Consider the following 26,046-nt stretch of genomic DNA (forward strand, 5'->3'; position numbering starts at 1 on the left):
ACAAGGATGCCAAGACTACACAATAGGAAAGGACGATTTCATCAACAAATGGTAATGGTAAAACTGGATTTCCACATGCAAAAGAATGAAGTTGAACCCTTACTTTACACCATATAAAAAATTAACTGAAAATGGATCAAAGACCTAAACATAAGATCTGAAACTCCAAAACTCCTAGAAGAAAACATGGAGGAAAACTTCATAGCAATTGATTTTGTAATAATTTATTGGATATGACACCAGAAGCGTAGGGGAAAACAGACAGATGGGAGTACATCAAACTTAACAACTTAGGCATATCAAATGAACTAATCAACAAGATGAAAGGGCAACCTACAGAATGGGAGAAAATATTTATGAGTCATATATCTGCTAAGGGGTAGTATCCAGAATATATAAAAAGTTCTGTAACTCACCACCAACCAAAAACCCAAATAATCTAACTTAAAAATAAACAAAGTACTTGAATATTTCTATGAAGAAGACATACAAAGGACCAAAAAACATATGAAAAGATTAGAGAAGTGCAAATCAAAACCACAATGAGATATTATCTCATATCCGTTAGGGTGGCTACTATCCAAAAAACTGAAAAAGTAAGCGTTGGTGAGAATGTGGAAATACTGGAAACTTTGTGCCTTGTTTATGGGAATGTAAAGTGGTGCAACCATTATGGAAAACAGCATGGAGGTTTCTCAAGAAATAACACATAGGATTAGTACATTATCCAGCAATCCCACTTCTGGTAATATATCTAAAAGAATTTAAAGCACTATCTTGAACAGATATTTGTACACCCATGTTTATTGCAGCGTCATTCACACTAGCCAAGAGGTTGAAGCAACCCAGATTGTCCATTGATGGATGAATAGATAAGAGAGTATGTTATATGTATACAATGGAATGGAATGTTATTCAACCTTAAAAAAAGAAGGAAATCTTGTTACATGCTACAACATGGATGCTCTTTGAGGGTATTATGTGAAGTGAAGTAAGCCAGTCATAAAAAGACAAACTGTAGGATTCCACTCATGTGAGGGATCTAAAATAGTCAACCTTAAAGAAACAGAGGGTAAAATGATGGTTTCCAGGAGCTGGGTGGTGGGGAAAATGGGGAGTTGTTTGATGGTTATTGAGTTTCAGTTTTGCAAAATGTAATGTTTGAGAGATCTGTTGCACAACAATGTGAATATAGTTACCATTAGTGATTTGTATGCTTAAAATCATTAATATGTTAACTTTTATGTTGTGTGTTCTTTATCAATTTAAAAAATGAATAATTAATACAAATTCTTCACAGACTCTTTAAAAAATTAGAAGAGGAGGAAATACATCTCAACTCATTCTGTGAAGCCAGTGTTAATTCTGATTCCAAAACTAAACAAAGATACCACAGGAAAACTATATACTAACTATGACTATGGGCTCCCCATATTCTCAATAAAACACTAGCAAATTAAATCTAGAATAAATAGAAGGGATTATACACTATGATCAAATGGGGTTTATCAAACTAGGATTGTAAAGCTGGTTTAAAGTCTGAAAATCAATTAATGTAATACATCGTATCAAGATAAAGGAAAACATCATGATTATCAACAGCATACTCAACAAACTAGAAATAGAGGGGAACTTCCTAGCAATCTGATAACAAGCATCTATGAAAAAGTCAGAGCTAACATACTTAATAGTGAAGAATGTTTTTTCACTAAGATAAGGAATAAGATATCTTCTCTCCTCAATTCTATTCAAGATGGTACTTGAAGTTCTAGCCAGGGCAATTAAATAAGAAAATGAAATAAACACATTTATATTAAAAGTAAAATAATCAGTATTTGTAGGTGACATGCTCTTGTATGTAAAAACTAAGGAATGCACTAAAATTGTTAGAATGAATGAGTCTAGTAAGGTTGCAGATACAAGATTAATGTACAAAAATCAATTTACAACATCAAAAGAAAATATGAATAAATTTTACAAAAGAAGTGCAAAACTTATGCTGCAAAAAGTGTAAAACACTGTTTAAATTAAAGAAGACCTAAAAAAAAGGAAAACATCCCATGTTCATAGACCAGAAGCCTTAATATTGTTAATATAGGAATACTCCACAAATCGATCTACCATTTCAGTGTTTTTCTATAAAACTCCTCTCTGGCCTGTTTGTTGAAATAGATAAGCTGACTCTAAAATTCATATGGAAATGCAGTGGACCCAGAATAGTCAAAACAAACTTGAAGAAACGAGTTGGAGAACTCACCGTACCTGGTTTCAAAACTTTCTACAAAGCTACAGTAATCAAAGCAGTGTAGTGCAGGATAGACATACAGATTAGTGAAACAGAATTGAAAATCTGGAAATAAGCTCATATATCCATGGTCAATTAGTTTTCAAGGAGATTTTAAGACCACTCAGTGGAAGAAAGAATAGTCTTTTTAACAAATGGTGCTAAGACAATTGGATATCCACGTGCAAAATAATAGGGCTGAATCCACACCTCATGGCATATATAAAAATTAACTCAAAATGGACCAGAGACCTAAATGTAAGAGCTAAAACTCTAAAACTCTTAGAAGAAATCATAGGAGTAAATCCTTGTAGCCTTGGCCGTGTTTTCTTAGATATGACACCAAAAGCATGAATGACAACAAATGAAAAAATTGATAAATTGGAAATTATCAAAATTTAAAACTTTTGCCTTCAAGGGACAACAACAGGAACTTGAAAAGACAATTCACAGAATGGTAGGAAATTTTTGCAAATCATATGTCTGATAAGGTATTTGTACACAGAATAAACAACTCCTACAACTCAATAATAAAAAGATAAACACCCTGTGGCTCACCCTTAACAGTGAGGGGTAGGGGTTACTATGCAGTCTGATAAATTAACAGTGATTTGCAGGGGTTACTGTGGCAATGGATAAGAAGAAAACCTAACTGAGTTGGGGAAAGGAGGTGTTGGATGGTAATATTGTGAGACAGAACAGAAAGATTTCTTAAGGGAGATGAGGCCTAAGCTAAGACTTTGAGAATAGATAGGAGTTAGCCTGTTGGAGGAGTCAGGAAAAGGCGTTGCATTTAATGGAACCACAAGTGCAAAGAATTGGAATGGGAAAAGGGTATGTTGCTTCTAGCTAACTACACGTATATGACCTGCCCTGAGGATAAGAGATGTTTTGGATTAGGCTAAGTACAGCTCTTTCTTTACAGCATTGTTGTGGATTTCATTGGCCAGATTTTAAGCCCAACTTGCCTAGAAAACAGACTAGCATTTACTCTACAAAGAGTGAGAGCTTAAAATTATTTAAATGGACCAGTAGATTGATAAAAGCTTACTCTCAAAAGGGTACAAAGATTTTACAATACACCTTTGGGCATCTCCCCTATTTGGCAGTTTACCTTTTCTTTTTGGAAATCAGCATTGATAGAATTCTTGTTTTTTTAAAGAACTTTTTAGAAAAGAACATTATCTCACCCTCAGCACAATGGGAAATGGAACCAAGGAAAATGTTTGCCCTAAAGCCAAGAGAGGAGCTGAGCTTGAGGCTAAGAACTCTGAAGGGAGACTTGGCTAGGTTGTATACAATTTTCCGTGAGCCCTGTCTTGTAAATAACTAATGTTTGAAAAATAACTCAGGAAAACAAATTACATAAATAAGAGATTGTGTGTGTGTGGGTGTGTGTGTGAGAGAGAGAGAGAGAGAGAGAGAGAGAATTGGAGAATTGTAGGGAGAATGTTTATCTGTCTGGATCTGTAAAAGTTGGAAATACGAGCCCAGGCATTTTTGTAGGAAGATAATTCTGCACAGTGGCGTAATTCCAGACGCTGGCTTTCTAATCAAATCCTATAGGAGAATTGATATCCTGAATACACATTCTCTCTGGCAGCAGCAGGCTTTTTATCAAAACTGCTAAAAAAAAAAAAAAAAGGCCCATTTTATTTTGTAATTCTGATTTATTTACCATCTGTGGGGAGTGGAGTTATCGTTCCAGCATCTGAACTAGAATGTGTGTCTCTTGTTTCCCAGCTTTGTGTGGTGTCCCTGGCATTATTCAGAACTCTCATTGGTTTACATTGTGAAGATGTGATGTTACAGCTAGTTCTAAGGTGAGTTGCCTTTTTTGTTTCCTTTAAAGAAAAATTCACTTTATACTTTATATTACTTTCTATTCATATACTTTATATTACTTTGGTCATTTAAGCTAAATAGGGGCCATGCATCTAAGGAAGAAAATTATCAAGAACATTAATTTATTTTTTGCATTGTTTCCCAAGGTTAATTTCATTTGTACTATTAAAAGTTTGTCGAGGGCCATATGCATTATATTGTAAATATGCTCCTGGAAATTATAGATAGAATGCTTGAGAATGTTCAGAAGTATTATAAAAGCTATTCTGGTCTGTGGCTGAACGTCTTTCTCCTGAAGTACATTTATAGGGGACTTTTGCTATTAAAAGGAAGTTTTCCAAATATAAAATGCTTTTGATATATAATTTCTTTGATTTATGCTTTGATAATGATACACACACAGTGTTTACTCTCTGATCTGTGAGCATATTTCAGTTAAATTCAGTAAAAATTTGATGAGTATTTGCTGTGAACTGAGGACTTATATACAAGGTAGCAAAGGTTTGTCCTTTGGACAGTACAGGTGGGAAAGGTTTTATGAAGTGATTGGGATTTGAAGATGAGTGTTAGGAGTCAAAGTGCACAGCTATTAAGAAGACAGTCATTTGGCAATTTAATAGGGAACTCAGGAACACCAAATCTTGTCTTGGCCCAGCAATACCTCTTCTTCTCCAGAACCTGTGAGAAGCATCTGTTTTTGTGAAGGAAAGCAATGATGCTTCCTTATTAGCTCATGATTTAGCTCTGAATCTCTGCACAGAACTCTAGAAACCCCTGGTTAGACCATGGTGCACGTCTTTCCTTCTTTTTGGTAAACCCAGATCCTGAATCTTGGAGTTGACTACTCTGGTGAAACCCTACCCCAGCACTGCAAGAAGCGGACCCAGAGAGAATGTGGTCCCAAAGCTGAGAGAGGAGCGAAGGGCTAGGGCTGAGAGGAGCTCCGAGTTGCGAGGGTTTGTGCTCTTACATGCTCTTCTGGTGGTGTGGAAGCAAAAATGAAAAAGTGGGACTACCGGGGTCCTCCGGCATGCACTCCCTGCTCCTCCTTCCTTAGTGGACTTCCTGACCCTTCATTGGAGCAGTCCTGGGGAATAAGGGTGGGTGCTAACTTTGAGAACCACTTTGTTTGAGGAGTGGTGCCGTGCAGGCATAACATCTTGCAAAAGAGAATGATTACAAAACGAGTCTGAAAAAACTGGTGGTGGCCTATTGTGGAGGGCCTTACAGAATTGGTGGGAGAGTATCACCTATTAGTTTTTTAAGTTTAAAAGAGCTTTTGAACTTTTTAGGGTTTTAGATTAGGTCATCAGTAACTAATCTTAAGGATTAGCAGAAAACAAATCCAATCTTAAAGAAACACCCTGGATAGTCTGGGTAGAGCATTAGTTATCTGTCCTAAAAGGATTATGTTAGCTCCTCATCAAGCCTCTACTGATACATGACAGAATGCATTAGCAAGGCCTGAATGAAATCCGGAACAACTTGGCAAAGCCGTTTTTACTGCCAAAAAAACCCAGGCTTTTACTCCAAAGTGGGTAAAACCTGATGATATTTAAATGTTAAATTCTTAAATGCTGCTTCTTTGATGGTAGGAAAACCAGCTGTCTTTTTTCAGTGTACTTGGAAGCCTGGCCTTGGTCTGGAGGTGCAGGGCTTCCCAGCTGTGGGTCACCAGGTCAGATTTAGTCCAGGTGATGGAAGCTCTTGCTTGCTGGGTGTTCAGTGACCTTTACAAGGTGACGCTAATCACCCTTTTACTGCTCATATAGTGGTGGTTGTTGTGTTAAAAAAGTGTCCTCAGAGATGGCATCAATAATGGCTTCTCTGGAGACCCAGACTTGTACCTTATAAAGATGAAGAGATCAGCTCATGGTTGAAATACAGAAATGTTCAAGTCAGGGCTAGTCATTTCTAGGGTGAGTGAGGACAAATATCCCAGGGAAGTGCCTGAATGTTATGTTATCACAAGTTCTAAATGGAGTAATGAAAAAAAAAAAAAAAGTGCCAGACCTGAGGTTAGGACATGGGCTTGACTGCCTGGTCCTAGGCTCTCTGGGCCTAAATTTCTTTAATGAGGATGATAGTGATAATAATAATAATATAGTTGCTCTTAATTGAATACTTCCTCTGTTTCTAATTCTGCGGTGCTGCTTGAGGGGTTCCACCAGGAGAGAAACTGAGAGGACATACACAGAAGTTGATTGGGCACATAATAGGCATGGAAGAAACCACTGGCTCCTGGTCTCCTCCTTCTGCACTGCTGATGTGACTCAGCCTGTTTTGGTTTTGGAATATGCTACCTCATAAGGTTATTGGGAGGATCAACTGTGGTATGTCTGTGAAAATGTTTTGAAATGCTGTAAAGCAAGGTTCTGTAACCTTTGACCTGTGGGCCGCATGTATGGGGCCCAACACAAATTTGTAAACATTCTTAAAACATTGTGAGATTTTTTTGCAATTTTTTTTTCTTTTAGCTATCATTAGCGCTAGTGTATTTTATATGTGGCCCAATTCTTCTTCTTCTAGTGTGGCCCAGGGAAGTCAAAAAATTAGACACCCCTGCTGTAAAGTATAACACACATTTAAGGGAGGGAATTTTCTAGAAAGGACATTTTAAACTAATGAAAATAATTCTTTCCCGATTTAGAATCTGTGCAAAAAGCAAAGCCAATAAAAAAAAATTTATTCTTCAAGTCATTTGAACATTATTTTAAGAGACATAAAAAATAGATTTATAATCTGTCCTTTTTGTTTGCTGCTGCCACTACAGTCATTTGAATATACATGATAAACTTGCAGATCTGAGAGGCAGTAGAGCAATGAAGATTATGTGACTGCGTTTAATGAAGGTATTTGTTATGTGGTAAATAAATAATAACTATATGTCAATTTTTGTTACAACCCAAATACTCATAAATACCAACATTTCAAAATGATGATCCATTTGTAACAGATACTAGTTTCTTCATTTGACAAAATATCAGAAAAGTGAGTTGAAATAAGGTACCCCCAAAGACAGGATATTTTAGTGAACAGAAAACCAAGGAGAAATTGTCCACTTCCACGGATATGACATATGATAGGCCAAAGGCAGGCAGGAAATGCTGACAAGCAGTGAGGTAACAAATATCTGCCATGCTCCTGGAACCTCCCAGTTGAGACAAAATTTAATTGCTTAATACATGGAATGCTATTTCTGAATATTCTGGTTAGAGAGTTTTTTCAGAAGTACTGGTCCATTGTCAGGTTTATGAACTGCCTTGCCTGTTGTGTTCAGATAGAGGTTGTTTTGCCTGAAGAGAAGCTGTATGTGTACTTCAGGAACATTGTCATTTTGCATAGGACTTAGGGGTCTGGAGGAAAGGAAAAAAAAAACAAAAACCAAAAACCCATAAAGCCTGCCAGCCTAGGGGAAAATGAATAGGAGAAATATGGCCAGAACTTCTTTGAATCACAAATGATCTTTTTGAATTCACTAACATTGCTTTGTAGATTTTGGTCTATGGGTGCATTGTTGGAGTTATCATCTCAGAAGAAGTGCTTCACTTAGCTCATTGTACTTCACTGCCTTGTTTTGCTTGTGTTTATGGTCAGTGTAGCATAGGGCAATATGTGTGCTTTGTTATCAACTGATTGTCACTGAATATTTTAGAAGTGATGATGGTTTAATTTAATGACCAATATCCAAGAAAATAAGAAATAGGCCCAGGATTATAGAGGGTTGGGGAAATAGTGAAAATCAGGGAGGACAATATGTATGATATATATATGATACATATTTTATTTATATATTAGATACATTTTTTTCCTTTTTTCCTTCTGTGTTGGGGCATGGCTTTGCAAAATCTGGACCTCTGAAGTCAGATATTTATTAGTCTCTGATTATTTTTATAGTTTCATGAATTTAAATTCTCAAATAAAATATCGTATAAATGAAAAGATAGTTTAAGGATAAATACCTATACTAAATTCGTAAGTGATTTTTCCGCTATTGACAGCCAATTCATTTTGATATTTGACATTTGGGGATATTCTGGCATTTATTCTATTTCTAATCTTTTCCTGTGAGTGATGAAAAGACAGAGACAGAGGGGCACGGTCTTTTTTTTCTATTCTTTCTTCTGGGATGATCTTTCATTTTAAAGATACAGCAGAACCACTGCTTTTTTTCTTTGCTTTTGAAAATTGATGTATAATAGTTACACATATTTTTGGGGTACACATGATATTTTGATGCATGCGTGCAGTGTGTAGTGATCAAATCGGGATCATTAGGATATCTATCATGTCAAGCATTTATCTTTTCTTTGTGTTGGGAACATTACAATTATTTTCTTCTATCTATTTTGAAATATACAATAAATTATTGTCAACTGTAATTTCTCTACTGTACTATTAAATACTAGCACTCTGTGTAGCTGTATTTTTGTACCCCTTAACTAACTTCTTCCGCCTTCCCTTCCCAGCCTCTGTAACCACCATTCTGCTCTCTACTTCTGTGAGATTCACTTTTGTAGCTCCAACGTATGAGTGAGAACATGCGATATTTGTCTTTGTGTGCCTGGCTTATTTAACTTAATATAATGACCTCTGAGAACCACCATTCAGAATACCGGCGGGCTATTCATTTGAATACTCCCCATTTCCTGTTTCGTAGACTCTCTCTTTCAACCAATAGGGGATCTCCCTTGATTTGAGCTATTCAGAAGAAAATTTTTAGTTTCTACTGAAAGTATGTATTTGTAAAGTTGCAATTCCCCAATAAGTCTTTATTCTAATATAGTTTCAAGCTACTCACTGGTAATATTTGATAAATAGCTTTATTAACTTTGATCCAGTGTTCCATTTTTAATACTTCAAACAAAGAATAAAAATCTATAAATATCAACTTAAATCATGAAATATGCTTAGTTTGAGCCGTAAGCAGTCATTGCTGTTCCAGCAGTATATAAAAGCATCGAAGCGGTTTATTTCTTAAATAATTAATGACCAAAATAAGGATACAGTAAATCCTGTGTAATCTGAATTTCTCTAGGCCTCACCAGCCTGTGGGAAGAGTTCACATCAATGGCTACAGGACAGGTTTTCCCAGCTCTCACCCCAGCCACCTCATAGAAAACCTTGGACCCGCCCCTAAATCCCCCACCTAACACAAAAGTATCACCCATCACTTCTAGGGATCACCAAGTGAGAAATCTTTTTTGTTTCTCTGTTTTTGTTTTTTAGAGACAGGATCTCACTCTGTCCCCCAGGCTAGAGTGCAGTGGTGTAGTCATAGCACACTGCAGCCTCTACATCCTGGGCTCAAGTGATCTTCCCACCTCAGCCTCCCGACTAGCTGGGACTACAGGTGCACACCACTACACCCGGCTAACTCTTCTATGTTTTATAGAAACAGGATCTTGCTGTGTTGCTCAGGCTGGTTCTGAACTCTTGGCCTCAAGCAGTCCTCCCACCTTAGCTTCCCAAAATGCTGGGATTGCAGGTATGAGGCACTGTACCCCACCCCCAATGAGGAGTCTTCCATATAAGCATGAACAAATCTCCCACCACGGTTGCCACAGCAGCATCAGCCATGGTCCCCTCTCCTGCTCTGATCCCTTCTGTTGCTGCTACCTACCCTTCCCACCCCCCAACCCGCTGCCCCTGTTCCTGCTGTGCACCCCGGCACCTTCCTGTGGTGCTAGAGCAGCATTGCCTTCTCTGAGTGCCCACTGGGGTCCAGCTGTGCTTTGTTCACAGCTGGCAGGTTCACATAGAGGTGGGAGAATGCTTCTCTCTCCTGTGTTATTTCTGGTTACCAGAGCATCTCTACTCACAGATATCCTTGTGGAAAAGAGCTCCTTTCTTTTCTGCCTGCAACATCCATTTTTCCTCATTGCTAAATTCCCCAAAACTAAACCAAGAATCAGAACAGGCTTGCCCCCTGTTCCGTAGTTTCCTTTTTGTTCTTGTAACCTTCTACTTTCATGAAACTGCGCTTATGAAAACAGATGCCACCACATCAGACCTGCAGGGTGTGTCTGGTTCTTACTGATAGCAGGTTCACAATATATATCTGCCCATGGGGACAGTGGGAGGAGGGGGTGAGGACCGCCTTACCTAGATGGTTTGCCTTTTCTGAGAACTGAAGGTTAAGTGGCAAGTTTGCCATATCATACCTGGAAAGTATTATTAAAACCTTCAGTATCAAGTAGCACAAAGAGAACGGAATCTTTCTTCCCTCTCTGACTCTGGTTCTTGTGGTGGATCAGTTGTGAATATCAACTTAGGTTTTCCTCATTTGGATCAACAGGAGGTGTGGAAGATGGTTGAATGTTTACAGGCCTGAAGAGATGTCCTGAAAGTCGTACTTTTTATCTTTTTTTAATGAAAAGCTTAATCTTAGCTTGTTTTTCTCTGCACTGCTTCTTTCTCAAATGCTGAATACAGAAGTAAAAACATGCTGGCTGATTGAAAGATTGTGATTGTTCACATAAGGGCTTGGGCTCATCTGTAATTGGCTCCTGCACACGTGTGTGATGCTGGGCTCTGGCTATAAGTTCTTTATCCCATTTGCTCCATTTTTGTTTAAATAAGCAGTACGTTTTTTTCCCCTGTTAAGAAAGGAAGTCATTTAAACACACTTTATTCTAGCCATGAAGCCCACTGATGTGCTCCAGGTGTGTCAGAAATGGTTGCTCAGGTTTTCTTGTCCCCAGGTTCATAATGATACTAAGATGCTTTTGATCACCAACCAAAAGTGTTTTGTGTGAAATGGGGCCCAGTGATCCTCAATGAGTCATTTTCCATTATATTTTCTCCTGGTCACCCGTGAGAACATACCCGTGAGAACGTAAAGAAAAGGTTTACACTGTGGAGTGGTTGTTTGCTGCTGCCATTCAGTGCCTGCGATGAGCCAGAGTTTCTGGGATTATAAGAGAAATGATCGAAGCAGCTCCTTGCTGTGGTAGCACATTATATTGAGGAGGTAGACACTGAAGTAATCGTGATACAAGGTAATAGTGCTTAATAGAGGCCCATGAGCATAGTGGAGGGAGGGATTAGCTCCCTCTCAAAGAAGGTGACACTGAAGCTGGACTTTGTAGAATGAAAGGCATTGGTCAGGCAGAGAAAAGGGGAAATCTCAGGCCAGGTAAAGGTGACAGTGGGCACAAAGGCATGGAAATGAAGAGGGATCATTTAAGAGATGCAGAAGTTCCTGGAGACTAAATTGTAAAGAACATTAAGTACTTTGTAAAGAGGATGTTCTTTCAGAAATTAAGCTAGGGAGTAAACCCTGGTGGCTGATGAGATGATCAGTTGAGAGCTGGGAGAGGATGAGTCTGCCCCTGGCCACAAGGAGTCCCTGTTATGGTTTAGTTAGTCCCAGTAATGGTTCAAGACATTGCAGAGACCAAACGCTGGTTCTTTTTGTCATTCTAGGTATCTGATCCCCTGCAATCACATGATGCTGAGTCAGAGGTGGGCTGTGAAGGAGAGAGACTGTTACTCTGTTTCTGCGGCCAAGCTGCTTGCCTTGACTCCTGTCTGCTGCTCCAGCGGGATCACTCTGACGCTGGGGAACCAAGAGAGGGATTATATTCTCTGGTCAAAGTGTATGCATGACACTTCAGGTAGGAACTCGCTAGTAATGATCTTTAAACCAAAGGATGCCATTTCATCTCGCCTTGGGATGCGTGTCCCTTTGGGTGGACAGGGAATTATGTAGTGGGTCCCGTTTCTTTTATGAATGACTAGTTGGGATCCTTTTCTGCTTTATAAGGAGTTATGGACATGTAATCAGTGTTCATTGACGTGCCCATACATTACGTAGTGTTGCCAGATCTTTATTTTATGTGGACTTTCTAGTGGGATCCTCAGAGTCAAAATGTGAAAACGTGTGCTAGCTTGTCTTCGGAAACAAGACAGGAGTGAGAGGTGTGGAGATGGCTATTACTGAGACAGAATCAGCCCTTATTTTAATTTCTAAAATGAGCCAGTTATAGAAATCTGTCATAAGGATTTACATATTATTGTATATCACTTTAAAACTTGAAATTTGTGATGTGACAGCAGAATCACATGCATTTGATTGACCTAATGAGGAAGGCTGCCATAAACACTTTACAGGGGTTATGATGCTCGGTGCTATTTGCCAGCTACGGTTCACCTCATACAAGCAAAATTGAAATGGCAATCTCTGTCAACCTTGGCTCTCTGGCAGGCAGCTGGAGCAAGGGGGCATTTGTGTATCTTTGATGGTCATATGGCTGTTTCAATTCGGAACTTTCTGCATGTCCTGTGACCACTAGGAAATCCCCAATCCTGGTGTTGAGTCAAGTGTTTCCAGTTTATATTCTGATATCCACCCTAACAATGTCATTCTGTCCACCCAGCTATAATTTTCTTAGATAAAGTGTATTTAAAAGCTGGGTTACTTGACTAAGAAAATGTCAGTATGTTTGATATTAATATAATTTGTAGAAATTAAGGTTGTCTTACTGATTCTTTGTCTTTATATAAAGATGCATGGAAATTAGCAATTTATGTAATTTAATTGTATTTTCCTATTAGGCAAGTTAGTATGGATATTTTATATTTTCTTACCTAAAAGTTGTTTTAAAAACATATTTTAAAATGGATATCTTTTCTAAATTTACTATGAAAGGTTTTTCAAGAATGATTCTGTGGCTAGCCTTGCCTCAGAATTCAAAATTCAAGTTAAACCTATGATTCTCCATAACTTGCCAACTTCTTTCCCTGTGTGATCACTTTTAATGCTTTGAAGAAGGTAGTATTCCCATTTTACAGATGAATAAACAAACTCAGAGAGGAATTGACTTGTTCATGGTTATACAGCTAAGTAGGTTCTCTGGTTCCAGATTCCATGTTCTTTCTACTCTCCTGCCTCTGGAATTGCCTTACAGCAGATAAATGCCCTAATGGATGTGTGGTGACATAGCTGGCTAGCTAGCCAGAGTAATTACTGTATAGGGGTAAATAATTTGCCCAAGAAAGTAGCAGAGCCAAGATTCAGGTTCTGCATCTTGGTTCTGTGTCTTGGTTCTACTACTTTCTTGGGCAAATTACTTAAGTTTTCTAAATTTTTTTTCTTATCTGTAAAATAGTACCTACTTCAAAGGGTTATTCTCAGGAAAGCAAGTGAAGACATGTTAAAGCTCTTAGAAGACTGCCTGGCATGTAGTAAGTGCACAGTAAAAATTGCTAGTAGTAGTATTTGATGTCTTTTTACATAACATAGATAAGAGATAAACACTAACATTTTAGCAGTAGAGCTGTAAAATATGAATTATGTCTACCCTAATGCCCTGGAAATGGGTATCCTTAAAGGCTCAATTCTGACCCAGTCTGGTAGAGATTTAGAGCATGAAGAGACGTGAGGCTTGCAAAGATGTGGCACTGAAGTAAGAATGGAGGTCAGTGTGAAATTACCTGTGCTTGAATTGTGGCTCTTCCACAATTTGGGTTGGGCATTCTTTCATCTCTGAGCCTCAATTTATCTGAAAATGGAGAAAATAATATCTACCATACAGGATCATTGGGAGAATTAGATAGCATTGATAAAGCACCTGCAGCATACTAGATGCTTAAGAAATGATAGACTATATATTTTTCCCTCTGTCTTTTTCTTTTGAGGGAAAATGTAAACTTACAGGAAGATATTTTCACAGCTATTTCAGTAGTGAAGTTGGAACTTTTAACATCAAAGGCAGTCATGGTAACATAAGCAGCATTCTTAGGTTGAAATGACTTTTGTAGTGAATATGATTTTACTTTAAGAGACCATTTGATAATATCAACATCCCCGATAGTCCCCAGGAAGGCAGAATGAGTTAATAGGCTTTTCTAAAAACCCAGGATTTTTCTACAAAAAGTCTGGTTCTCAAATTCATGGATTATCAGCCTTCCACTTTAGATTCAAAGTAAAAAACTTTAAGGTTATTACTCTGTGGCAGGTACTATATCAGGTGTATTACCTAATTTGATCCTCTCAACAACCTGAGAGATTGCTATCATCAGCTCTTCTTTCTCTAATGACTCGTACCAGATAATAGATTTCCATTGGCTATAGCCACTATTGACTGGCTATATTGTTTTTCTATCTTCTGTGAGGGTAGAGTTTCTATTATTAATCTTTCCTTCTTACAATCTAACCATATTATTCAGAGGTTATTTAATCAGATATAATTAGACCCAAAGTAGCTGGCAAGACACAGTCTTAGCCCAAATGGATCACACCCCCATCCACGACCTTTGTCCCCACACCTGCCTTGTTCTAATGGATCTCTGCCTCCTGTGCAGGGCCTGTGGAGTGGCCATTCCCTGAAGCGTTCTCCCAGTCAGCCTGCATTGTGGAGTATGGGAAAGCCTTGGACATCAGCTACCTGCAGTACCTGTGGGAGGCCCACACCAACATCCTCCGCTGCATGAGGGACTGCCGTGTCTGGTCCGCCCTGTATGATGGCGACTCCCCCAACCCTGAGACGTTTCTCCAGAGTCTGACAGAGGAGGGCAGTGTGAGCTCGGCCTGCCCTGTGTTTGGGCTCCCGCAACAACTCCCCAGGAAGACGGGACCTCAGCTGGCTCCCAGAAAGGACAAGAGCCAGACAGAGCTGGAATGGGATGACAGCTATGACACTGGAATCTCCTCAGGGGCTGATGTGGGCTCCCCGGGGCCTTATGATGATCTGGAGGTTTCATGCCCCCTGGCACCCATCGATCCCCCAAAACACATCCAGGAGATGAAGAAGAATGCCATCCTGCTCTTCAAAGGGTCTTACATAGAAGAGTCGGACTTTCAGGATGATGTGATGGTGTACAGGCTGTGTGCGGAGAAGGACTCCGAGGACGTGAAGGATTCTCAGGAGGAAGCTGCTAGGCCACCAGCTGAAGCCCAGGCTGAAGTTCAGAGTGTTCCCATCAACAACGGCTCCCTCCTCAGCACCCAGCCAGAGACAGATTCAGAGGAGGAGTGCAATAGGGACAATTCAGACCCGTTTCACAGTGAGCCCATGGAGCCAAAGCAAGAGAGGGAACCTGAAGCAGCCACAGAATCCAACTCAGAGTTAGCATCCCCTGCCCCTGAGGCAGAGTATGGCTCTAACCTGACGGCCGCCAACCCGGAGAGCGAGGATCTCATTGCCCAGTATGACCAAATCATTAAAGAGCTGGATTCCAGCACTGAGGGCTTGATGGAACAGAATTTCCCCACACCTGATCCCTTGCTTCTCACTAAGGAGGGAGAAGGGAAGGAAGAAGAGAGCAAAGGAGAAAAGGAGAAGGAGGGGAAGAAGGAGCTAGAAGAGGAGGAGGATGACTTTGACTCTTTTATAGTGGAGACACCTGCTGTAGAGACTGTGCTTTCCCCGTTTGTGGGGAGAGATGAGGCTGCCTTTGCCAGTCGCCATCCCGTGAGGACTCAAAGCACCCCATTCACAGGTGACCATCTCACATTGCTTTGTGGTTTCTGCTTTTGAAAGTACTTGTATGTATTGGAACAGGAAAGTAAGGTAGGCAAAGGTAAGGAATATGATCGGTTTGTCTAACAGAGGGCTGAAAATATTTCTGTCAAGAGCAAAGAGGGGTGACTTTATTTTTATTTTGCGAGTCTTGCAATGATTATCTTATGTATTTCTCAAGCTAGGGGTTAGATTTTATTACTTAGTAACTTCTTTTGATATGTCAGTGTTAAAATAGTAGGACTGATTAAACCACACAATAATCCAGACTTCTTATTTAATGACTTCATTTATTCTAGTGTAACTAACTTATTTTTCTCCTTAGCACTTATTTACATTTATTTTTAACAAATGACTGTCTCCCTGAGTAGAATGCATGCTCTGTGAGGGTGGAGCCCTATCCCTAGCACTGGAAGAGTGAACAGAGCACAGAATAGGTGCTCAGAGTCCTTGTTGGGTGCTGTGCACACATCAGAGGCATCGGGGTTAGCTGTGCCTTTGCCTGGGAGCTCATTTCAGAGAATCACAAAATCTTTATCCAAAAATAAGTGGAGTGGACCCACATCAACTAAGAGCGCTTTGAAAGAGTGTGTTCAATGATACACCACCAGCCACAGGTAGGAATCTTGCAAGAGGTAAGGGGATAGGTTAGGATTTACAGATAGGCAGATTGGGGTGAAGACTTATGATAGAAAACATCATTAAATATTAGCCAACAAAACCAGCATTTACATATCATGGTGCAATGGGAATCACCATAGATGAGATGGCTCACTAAGCCCAGGGAGGGCCAGGGTGGGACCACTGGATGGTGTTTAGGTAGCAAGGAGAGGGGCTGGAAGATAGTAGCAATGGAGGGCGACAGTGGTCTTGGAGCCAGGCCAGGGGTTGAGTCCTAGCTCTAGCATTTAGCAGCATGTGGCCTTAGCATCCCAGGCCTTCCGTTTGCTCCTGTGAGGACTGAATGAGATACTGGGAGGTCATTATTCATTTTATGACAGGTAGCTCCCTGGAGAAGCTTGGTGAGGAGGGACTGTGCTCCTACCTCTTGGAGTAACCCAAAATAGATGAAAACAGATTGCCTTCTGGTCCAGCCAGCCAAGTAGGCTTATGTGATTTCAAGGAGCTCTTCCAGCCTCCTCCTCCTTTATTCATCTGTTTACTGATGCCTGAAGATTTGTATATACAGGAAGAAAGCTTTTAATTCCACAATTAAAGGCTTGCGGTTCTAGTTGAGATAACGTTTCAGTGTGAATAAGGTTTAATTAAAATTCAATCAGTCAGTCAATCATAAGTAAAATGGATTAGATAATCTCACTTTTCCCAGTTGATAAGGGGGACAAGGAAGGGGGAGCTGGAAGAGTTCACTTGGAGGGAAAGGGCAGCAGTAACTTGGCATGTCACAGCTTGCCTTCTCGTAGGACATCTGGGCTACCCATGGCCATGAAGATTATTCTTCAGAATGCCAGCTTTCTTACAGAGGAGCTTCATTCCTGGGAAATGTGTAAACAGAGGAAAGAAAGTATAGCTCAGGGCAAGGTAAAAAAAAAAGGCTAATCCAACACCCAATTAAATAACATCAATATTTTACATATAATACACCTGAGAACTGACAAAACATACTGCAAGCTCTTTGATACGTACAGGTAATTGTCACTAAAACCTTCCTTTTTCCTCTTTTGAACCTTGTACACAGCTTTAGGAAACATTTCTCTTTCCATGTATGTCTGCTTTATAGTTTCTGAACTTCTGAGTGTGTTCTGTAGCATTAGGCTTCACTTCTTCTCTCCAGGGCATCTGATTTCCACTGAAATGAGTTCACTTCCCAGCAAAATCAAAGCATTCCATTTGTCTAATTTTATTTATTCATGTGTTCAGCAATCTTTTATTGATCCCCTGATGTTTGGCAGGTGCTATGCTAGGAAATAAGGACACAACATTAAAGGAATTCACAGACTTTCAGAGGAGACCCCAACAAAGAAGTGTACTCTCTTAGTGGGAAATGCATGATTAGTTGTCATATGCCGAGTCCAGTGGGAACCCAGTGAGGGGAGTGGGAATGGCCTCACAGAGGAGAGGCATGGACAGTGCAGGGAAGTCCCCAGGTGAAAGCAGGTGAGAATGATAGTCCAGACAGAGGAGACAGCAGGAGGAGACTAAAGAGCCTGCCAGCCTGTGGGGTATGACCGCATGGATGATGTGGGGTGGGGAGGTGGGAGAGAAAGGCAAAAAGCTTGGTTGGTGCCAGCTTATGGAGGGCCTTTGGGCCAAGCCGAGGGATGGAAACCTTGTGCCCTGGCACTGAAGAAGCCCCTGGAGTATAAAGTTGAGGAATGATGTGACTGGATCTGAAAAGGCCAGCTTTGGTAGGAGTGTGGGCCGAGCACTGGAATGGGGAGAGGTTGGTGCCAGGAAAAACAAGTGAGACACCCTTATTGCCATATCAGAATTCAGAATGTGCCAGTGCCTTTAGCTAGTAATTCTGTTTCTAGGAATGTCCTCAGAGCTGTATTCACACTGTGTGCTGAGGTGTACATACAAGGATGTTCATTGCAGCATTGTTTAGAATAGAAGAAGACTGGAAACAACCCAAATACCCACCGGTGGGAGACTGACTTGCTTGTGCAACACCCTGGCCATCTAATGTGTTGTGGTCCTGAGATGAGACAGCTCTGTATGTGTTGATACGAGGTGTGGTCTCCAGGGTGTATTGTTACAAATGCTAGGTCTCTCTCTGTCTCTCTTTTTCTGGCGCTCTCTCTCTCTCTCCTTGGCAGGCAAGATAATGTGTTGGGTAAGAGCACTGGAACAGGTGGTGCGAATTAAAATTCTATTATTCAAAGCTGGGTGCACTTAGCATTCTGCCTCCTCTTTAAACGGGGATAAATAATAAATATACTTCCTAGGGTTGTTTTGAATCTTGAGTGAGTTGATACATGAAAAGTGCTCAGCACACTGCCTGGCAGATAGGATGTGCTTAATAACTGTTTTCGATAATAATTAAATTAAATCTCTATTAACATAGTAATACTGTTGCTGGAGTCCAGACCAGAAATGAGACTGACCTCAGGCAGTGGAGCAGGGGAGGTGGAACTTCAGGTCCACATCAGGAGATATGTCCAGGGTGGAATTTGCTGAGTGGAGGCACAGAATTGACAGCTGCTCCATTCTTGGACAGGGGAAGTGCAGGAAGAGGGTGCAGGTTCGATGGAGGCAGGTTCGATGGAGGCAGGGGAACAGGGGAGAGCGGTGAGGTGGATGACAGGAGGCGCAGTGGAGATAGTCTCAGTGACTTTGAAGAATGTAATACTTTGTGAGGTGGGGAGTCTATCTGTGCTCCTAGGAGATGTGGGAAGAAAATAAAACCGCTCTCTTCCAGACACACCTGCAGCTTCCTGAATTGTGCTGAGTCTTTCGATTTTCGGCTGCTTACCAGATCCCCCTATGCACTTTTTGTTAAGCAGGATTTTTTTTTTTTTTTTTGTAGTGCTAGAAACTAAGAATAAAGTAGGAATTTGAAAGTTTTAACACATTTTTTATTGCACACGCCCAAGGAGTGATGGGTCATTTAATTAGCGGACACTAATTATAATGTCAAAGTGAACTCCATTTGTATCATTACAGTCTACTGGCCTTGACCTAATAATAGTCTGTCATTCACATAGGTCAATGATGACATGATCTTCCTCTCCACAGGGCATGGGATTCAAGCTTGTGGGAACCCTCTCACTTCACCTCACCCCTTATAGTAGTGATGTCCTGTGGATGATCTCCCCTGATCACTGCATGGTCAGCAGTTTAGAGTTTGTAGGATGGCTGGATGTGGCCAGGCACAATCTGGGACTGGGGAAGAGAAGTTGAGGGATCATTTTAGGGTCATATGTTTTACAGAAGACTCTGGCCACCTAAGTATGTCTTAATTCACCTGCTTTTGCTCCATCTAGAAGGAAATAGATGCTGAGCCAGGGACTGTAGGGGAGCAGGTGAGAGGAAGCTGAGGACAGCAGCCTTCCCCCTCTAGATCTACCTGGAAAGCCAGAATTGTGTTGTGATGCCTTAAGAGTTACCATTGACACTTCTGGGGTTCTTTATGAGAAAACCATTCATTGCTTTCAAACTGGGGTCCCTATCCAGAGTTTCCAAATGTGTTTGGCAAAGTCTCCCAGTTGTTTGTAAGCATCTCCAAAGAGTCTCTATCTGAAGAGTTCATTGACCTCTTATGTCATGGAAAGTGACTAAAGACCTCTGCCTCCCATCCCAAGGATGGGGAAGTTGAGGCTAAATGCCACACATGAGGGGATGGTGCCTCTTGTGTTGAGATCCCTTAGAGACATCCTCAGTGTTCCTGGAGACGGAGATACTGCAGTTACCCTCTTCCTCCCCTGTGTGGTAAAGGTTTCGGTTTGGTGTTCCCATTCTACACACAGAGCTTCTGTTCCTTGCAAAGGGTGTTACTCTCTTATGCTACCAGGGCTTCTGAATGAAGCATCTTGTGATGAAGTATGTTTTTGTTAATGTTGGTGACATCTTCATAAGGCATGGCTTATTTATCAAGGGATGTGTGCTTTTGTTATAAACATGTCATATTTTAGTAGCATCATCAGTAGCTCCACCAAGGGAAATGCAAAATTCTCATTGATTGTGTTTAACAGAACACTTTTATGGTAAAAATTTAAAGTATCTTCAAGTAAGTTTATTAATGCCAGATTTATTTTTGGTTTTCCCTGCCCTTAGTGAACTCAAAGCATATTAATTTTCTAGTGACCCAAAGTAGCAGAAACTTCTTTTTGCCTATTTTTTTTTAATGGACTGCTTTTATATGACTAATTTTTTAAACTGCTTTTTCTAAATGACTGCTTTTGTAGTCATACGGATTTTCTTTTTTAAGAAATCTATGACACGCCGAACTATATCTCCCAAAACTGACACCCCTTTCTCTCTCCTGTGAAAATTCAGGTGTGGTTAGTGAATTGCTAAGGTTATAACCAGGTGCTCCTCCATCTCTCACCTATTTTTTTTTTAATTGTTCCACATTACGACACTTGACAAAACCAAAATTTTTCTCAGTGTGCTTGTTCAGGATAGGCAACCCCTGTTCTCAGTGTTGCTATTTGATAAACATAGTTTGTGCATTTTTGGTGTTCTTTACACAGATTTTTCGTTACTAAGACTTTCAATGGCCTCTGGTGCTTACATGAAACGCTACAGTCCATACAGTCTGTGCATCATGAGATGATGGCTGTCATGTGTTAAGCACTGGCAGCCCCAAGAAATACAGGAACAATGTAGAAAAGCATATTTTAATTTTAAAAAGTTAAATTATTTGGTTTTTTTTCGAGGTCTGTGATAATGTTAATAAATATCAAAACTGCTCATGGAGTCAAAATGTCAGTAGCCATGCCTATTTTTCTGTTTTCTTTTTGCCGTGGTGGTTTGTTTTCTGTTTTGGTCTCGAGGCAGGAGGAAACTTGGCCGTATTTGCTGTCTGGCTTGCACCTGCAGGCCCATGGTGGTTTGGGAGCTGTGGTACCGATGGTTCTGCCGTTGTCAGGGAAAGGCATCCATGTGAGCCCAGCCAGCCCTGAAGCCTTATGTTCTTCCTGCAGGCCCATTCATCAGCGTGGTCCTGTCAAAGCTGGAGAACATGCTGGAGAACTCTTTACATGTTAATTTGCTGCTTATTGGGATCATTACTCAGCTAGCCAGCTACCCCCAGCCACTCCTGCGCTCCTTTCTGCTCAACACCAACATGGTCTTCCAGCCAAGCGTCCGCTCTCTCTATCAGGTATGTTAGCTGAGCCCACATCCATACCTGTTGATTTTGTGGGTGCTAATTTGTAGGGCATCTCTGCTCTAATTCATTTGCTTTCCTTCCCTGTCCTATTAAGCTCACTGTGTAGTTTATTCTAAACAAACTGTAGAGCTTATTTAGTTCGATGTTTTGAGGGTGCCCTATGCAGAACACCCAGGCAGTTAAAAATGAGCAAATGTCTAACATCATAATAGTTCCCATGATGAGGGTTGTACCTGCAAGATATATTGATAACTAAGAGTGGAAGTTCATGGTGAGGCATTAACATCAGTAATGCTGTTTTGACAGGTCCTTGCATCTGTGAAAAACAAGATTGAACAGTTTGCTTCTGTGGAGAGAGACTTCCCAGGACTCCTCATACAAGCCCAGCAATACCTGCTCTTCCGTGTGGACATGTCTGATATGACCCCTGCGGCACTAACCAAAGGTAAGCCAGGTTTCTCCACAGCGCCCCTCCTTAAATTCCTCCTCCACGTCCCTGGCCTACTGGCCTCAGTTCACAGACGCTGCACTGGCTTCTGGATCCTAGAAGCATTCAGATATTTTCATTTTTATGCAACAGGGAGGAACCACCTCTTCACATTCTTAAACCTAAAGAAAGGTCTCCCTTGCTCACACCTGGCCTGTTTCCTCTGTGGAGGGTCTAGAGGGGATTTGGTTTTTTAACTGAGAGTGGTGCCTGGAAGGAGCTGGCGTGTAGGGTATTATCAGGCTAGAATAACTCATACAGCACACATGGGCCAGAAAGAGGCATTATGTGCACTCTCGAGCCATTTCTTTGGGCAGCCCTGTCCTGAGGAAGGCATGTGTTTTCTTTATTATGTTTTCAGAGGCTCTTGGGCCAAAAATAAGTGTGCTTTAGGGCCCTAGGAGGTAAAACAAAAAATAAAACAAAAAAACGGTTTGGACTGTGAGAAGTAAAGTTTATGCTCAGCCTAAAACCTCTGAGAGGTTCCCTTTTATGAGCTCTAGAGGAGGCGTTAGGCCAGGGCTCTGGCAGAGTGAGGAGTGGGGGCAGGGGATGGGTCGGTGCTAGTAGGAGCACTGAGAATGGCTGGCCAGGCCCGGGAGCACCACTGCTGCTTTACCTTATTTAAGCTCTGGTTGGACCGATTTGCTGACCATTGTCCCCTGAGCTGTAACTTAGGCCTTGGTAGGAGCAAAGTAGGAATGCCACATATTGCATTGGCTTTTACTTTTCCACACACAGACCAATCAGGCTTCTTTGTGGCAGATGAACAATGGAGAGAGTAAGGCTCTCGGTCCTGGGCCAAAGGCAAGTGATCAGAAACAAGATTGGCAGTGAGTGGTGGAAATGAAAGTCAGGGCAATTGTTCTACCTTTCAAAGAAGCTGGAAAGAACCCAGAACTCTGAAGGCCTGACGCTGCTCCTGTGCAGCTATTTGATCTTGGTCGCTTTACCTCACAGGCCCAATGTCCCTTGACTTTTCAATGAAGGATTTGTTCTCCATCTCTTAGGTGCTTTCTAGCTGAAGCCAGAACTTGGGTTGTGATGAGCCCTTAGGGTACTGCAAGGTAGGGTTTGAAAGAAAGGTAGGCCATGTGCCACTGATGAAGTGAGGAGTCGGGCTTCAGGCTGTTGGACTTTGAGAAGAGCAGGCAAAGGCGTTCATGGAGTGAAAGACCCCGGCACCTCCGTGGGAAGGTGGACTTCAGGTGCCATGTGGCCTCCTTAGACACACGGGTGGTCAGTGTGTGAGCTGTGTTCCTCCTGAACAGGGCGCATGTTGCTGCCACCCACCCCACGAGAGAAGGTGCACCAGTTACCAGTATAATAAACCACTGCAAAAACTCATTGGCTTAGCACAAGGCCATTTATGATTGCGTATGAATCTGTGTGGTCATCTAGGTGTTTTGCTGATCTGGGCCAGGGTGATTTTGCCTGGACTTGCTTGTGTGGCTGCCATCAGTGGGTGGCTGGATGTCTAGGATGGCCTCACTCACATCTGTGGCTGTTGGCTGGAGTGGTGAGGGTGATGGGGGTGTTCCTAACCATCCGGCAGAGTAGCCCAGGCTGGTCCATGTCACAGTTAATAGGGTTCCAAGAGTGAGAGCAGAAGCATAGAAAATCTTCAGAGGCTCAGACTCAGAGCTTGTGTAAGGTCCGTTCTGCAGCATTCTGTTGGCCAAAGCAAGACACAGGGCCAGCGCAGATTGAAGAATGGAGCAAAAACCCTACCGCTTGATGGGAAGAGCTGCAACAAGTTGTGGGCATTTTGTAGTCTCCTAGACAAGGCCTAGTCTTCATTGTATTTTACAGTTTATAAGGTTCTTTCTCAGGCAGTCAATTTTCATTATCAAATAGCACTCTGAAAAGGGCAAAAAAGGTACCATTAGCTTCATTTTCATTAAGGAAGCCAAAATTAGAGGTCTGGGGTATTCATCTAGGATCATGAAACTCAAATGCCTGAGCCCATCTTAGCTAATTCAGAGACGAGTGTACACACTGGCCAACCTAGATACACTGAGGTACACTAGATACTCAGAGTACACTGAGCCTTAACCCCCACATTCAGGGAAAGGGTGAGGGTCACTCACACCTTGGGCTTGTCCTGGTTTCAGAATATCTGGAGGCCATGATTGCGAAATATATGCCTCGGGAACTTGTTCTCACTGCCTAAGGTTGTCAAATTAGTTAGCTGGGTTCCATGGTCCTTAAGCAAGGTCTGTGACACTCCAGGGCTTTGACCTGTAAGAATCTTCTCTCTGGGTATAACACTTTTCTTTTACTTGATTTTTTTTAGATTAACTTTCTAACTTTTCCAGGTTAGCCAAGTCATACTCTTCCCCCACTTAAAGCATCTTTAACTGACAGAACGAGAGTTTCCTGTCCCCTTATACAAAGCTGACTTCTGAAGCATTTACTGTGACGTGATTTCCTATAAATGATTCAAATCTGGGAGGCCTGTTCTCACTGGGATGCAGAGCAGTTTACAATGAAGAATTATGGTAATGGGCCAAATATTTGGTGGTCCAAGTGTCTGCGTGCTCTGCCCTTTGCCTAATACTGCTGCCAGGGAGATGAACACATAACGTCTCTCTCTCCTCACTTCTGAAATCTTCCCAGTATTAGTCTTGAAAACCTTCTGTTGCAGCTTTTCAGACCCAAGGCAACATTTCAGAAGCCATTCCTAATTGTGACATTTATTTATACTTCCCTCCGCCCTGCCTTTTTCTTCAGGTGCTCGTGTATGCTTGTTGGACCCTTTTATGAGGGGCGTAACTCAGGCGCCTGCAGCCAGAGCTGCTCCATCAGGCAGGCCCTGCATTCCCTTTGCCTCCTGGCAGCTCCGGTGAAAAACGAGCCTGCTCACGAATGCTTCCAACAGCAGTAAAAGTCTGTGTGGCCGCCGCTCCAGAGCAAGCGGATGTCCTGTTCCCAGTTATACATTATTATTCTTGAGGCTGTTGGTCTCTGAGATTCAGCCACTTGCCAGGCCTTTCTCTTTGTACTCAAATACTTTCCAAACCACAGAGTAACAGTTTACTGCTTTTACTTATGTTCAGAGCTCTTTTACTGGGCACTAATTCTAGAAGGGAGATCAGGTAGATAATGTACCCAGTTTACAGAGATGGAAACTGAGACATTCTGTGATGAGCTGGTGGCCAGGTAGGGACCATAACTCGGGTCTACTTGCTTTTGAATGGAGAATTTGATGGTGCTTGGTGACACACTGAAAGGCCAAGACCCCGGAGGGGAGCCCGGGTCAACATGCTGCAGCCGCTGATGGAATTGTGCTATGGATCTCCCAGCTAGCCCCTGGTCTCCCTCACTGGGTGTTCTCCTGTCTTCATTAGTGAAGACAGTTCTGATTCTTGGATTCATACTGAGTAAATGAGCCTTAGCAATGACACTTTTTATTCACAGCTCAAGCTAGATAAATGAATCACAAAACCCCTTTTTAGGGGAGAAGAGAATGAATGAATTTGAAGGAGAATGGGGAGATGAGGAATATGAGCAGCTGCAGGGAGCATCAGGAGTAGGGAAGACTGATGAGATCAGTTCCTTCACTCATTCAGCAAATATTTATTAGCTCCTACTATGAATATAGAAGTGTGTTAGGGATTGCTAAAGACATGTTATCAGATAGGGTTCAGCCCTGAGAAAGGTTGGAGTCTAGTAGAGGAGATAAAACGTAAACAATGTGAGGCTGAAGGGCAGTGCAGGCCTTAGTTGGTCAATAACATGGAGAGGAGGCTAGAATGAGACTGTTTGGGTAGAGGGCAGAGGAAGGCATAAAGACTATAGGAATGAATTCTGGGGGCAGGAAACTGGAAATTCATTGTGAACTTGGTGGCAACTGTACTGATGAGGATGATGAGGTAGCTGACACCCATTCAGAGGTCCCTGTGTACTTTATACCTATTGACTCACTTAATCCTTATAACAACTCTATGAGCTTTTGGCAGGTGAGGAAATCGAAGTACAGAGAGGTAAAGCAACTTGCCTGAAGTCAGCCAGCAAGTGGCAGACTCTGTGGTCTTAACCACTATACTAATAATGCCTCTAAGGCTAGTAAGATTTAGGTGAGCAGAGAAATGGGGCAGGGAATTCCAGGTGGAGGAACCAGCATGAGCAGTGCAGGTCTCGGTCTGGGAGTAGTGTCCACAGGGTCCCA

The 26,046-nt window shown here is 41.6% G+C and overlaps 1 protein-coding gene across 2 annotated transcripts in view; it reads left to right on the forward strand.

Annotated features, from left to right (window-relative positions):
* Positions 1–26,046, forward strand: part of FAM160A1 (family with sequence similarity 160 member A1) — a 270,817-nt gene that overhangs the window by 242,254 nt on the left and 2,517 nt on the right. For both annotated transcript variants that reach the window (XM_033215482.1, XM_033215483.1), the window contains 5 exons: positions 4,028–4,107; positions 11,558–11,748; positions 14,438–15,574; positions 21,201–21,379; positions 21,695–21,833. In XM_033215482.1, coding sequence (XP_033071373.1) covers positions 4,028–4,107; positions 11,558–11,748; positions 14,438–15,574; positions 21,201–21,379; positions 21,695–21,833 — 1,726 coding nt within the window. The remainder of the gene's footprint in view (positions 1–4,027; positions 4,108–11,557; positions 11,749–14,437; positions 15,575–21,200; positions 21,380–21,694; positions 21,834–26,046) is intronic.

The sequence above is a fragment of the Trachypithecus francoisi genome, unplaced genomic scaffold (genome assembly GCF_009764315.1).
Source record: "Trachypithecus francoisi isolate TF-2019V2 unplaced genomic scaffold, Tfra_2.0 Lachesis_group1, whole genome shotgun sequence".
NCBI classification, from domain to species: Eukaryota; Metazoa; Chordata; class Mammalia; order Primates; family Cercopithecidae; genus Trachypithecus; species Trachypithecus francoisi.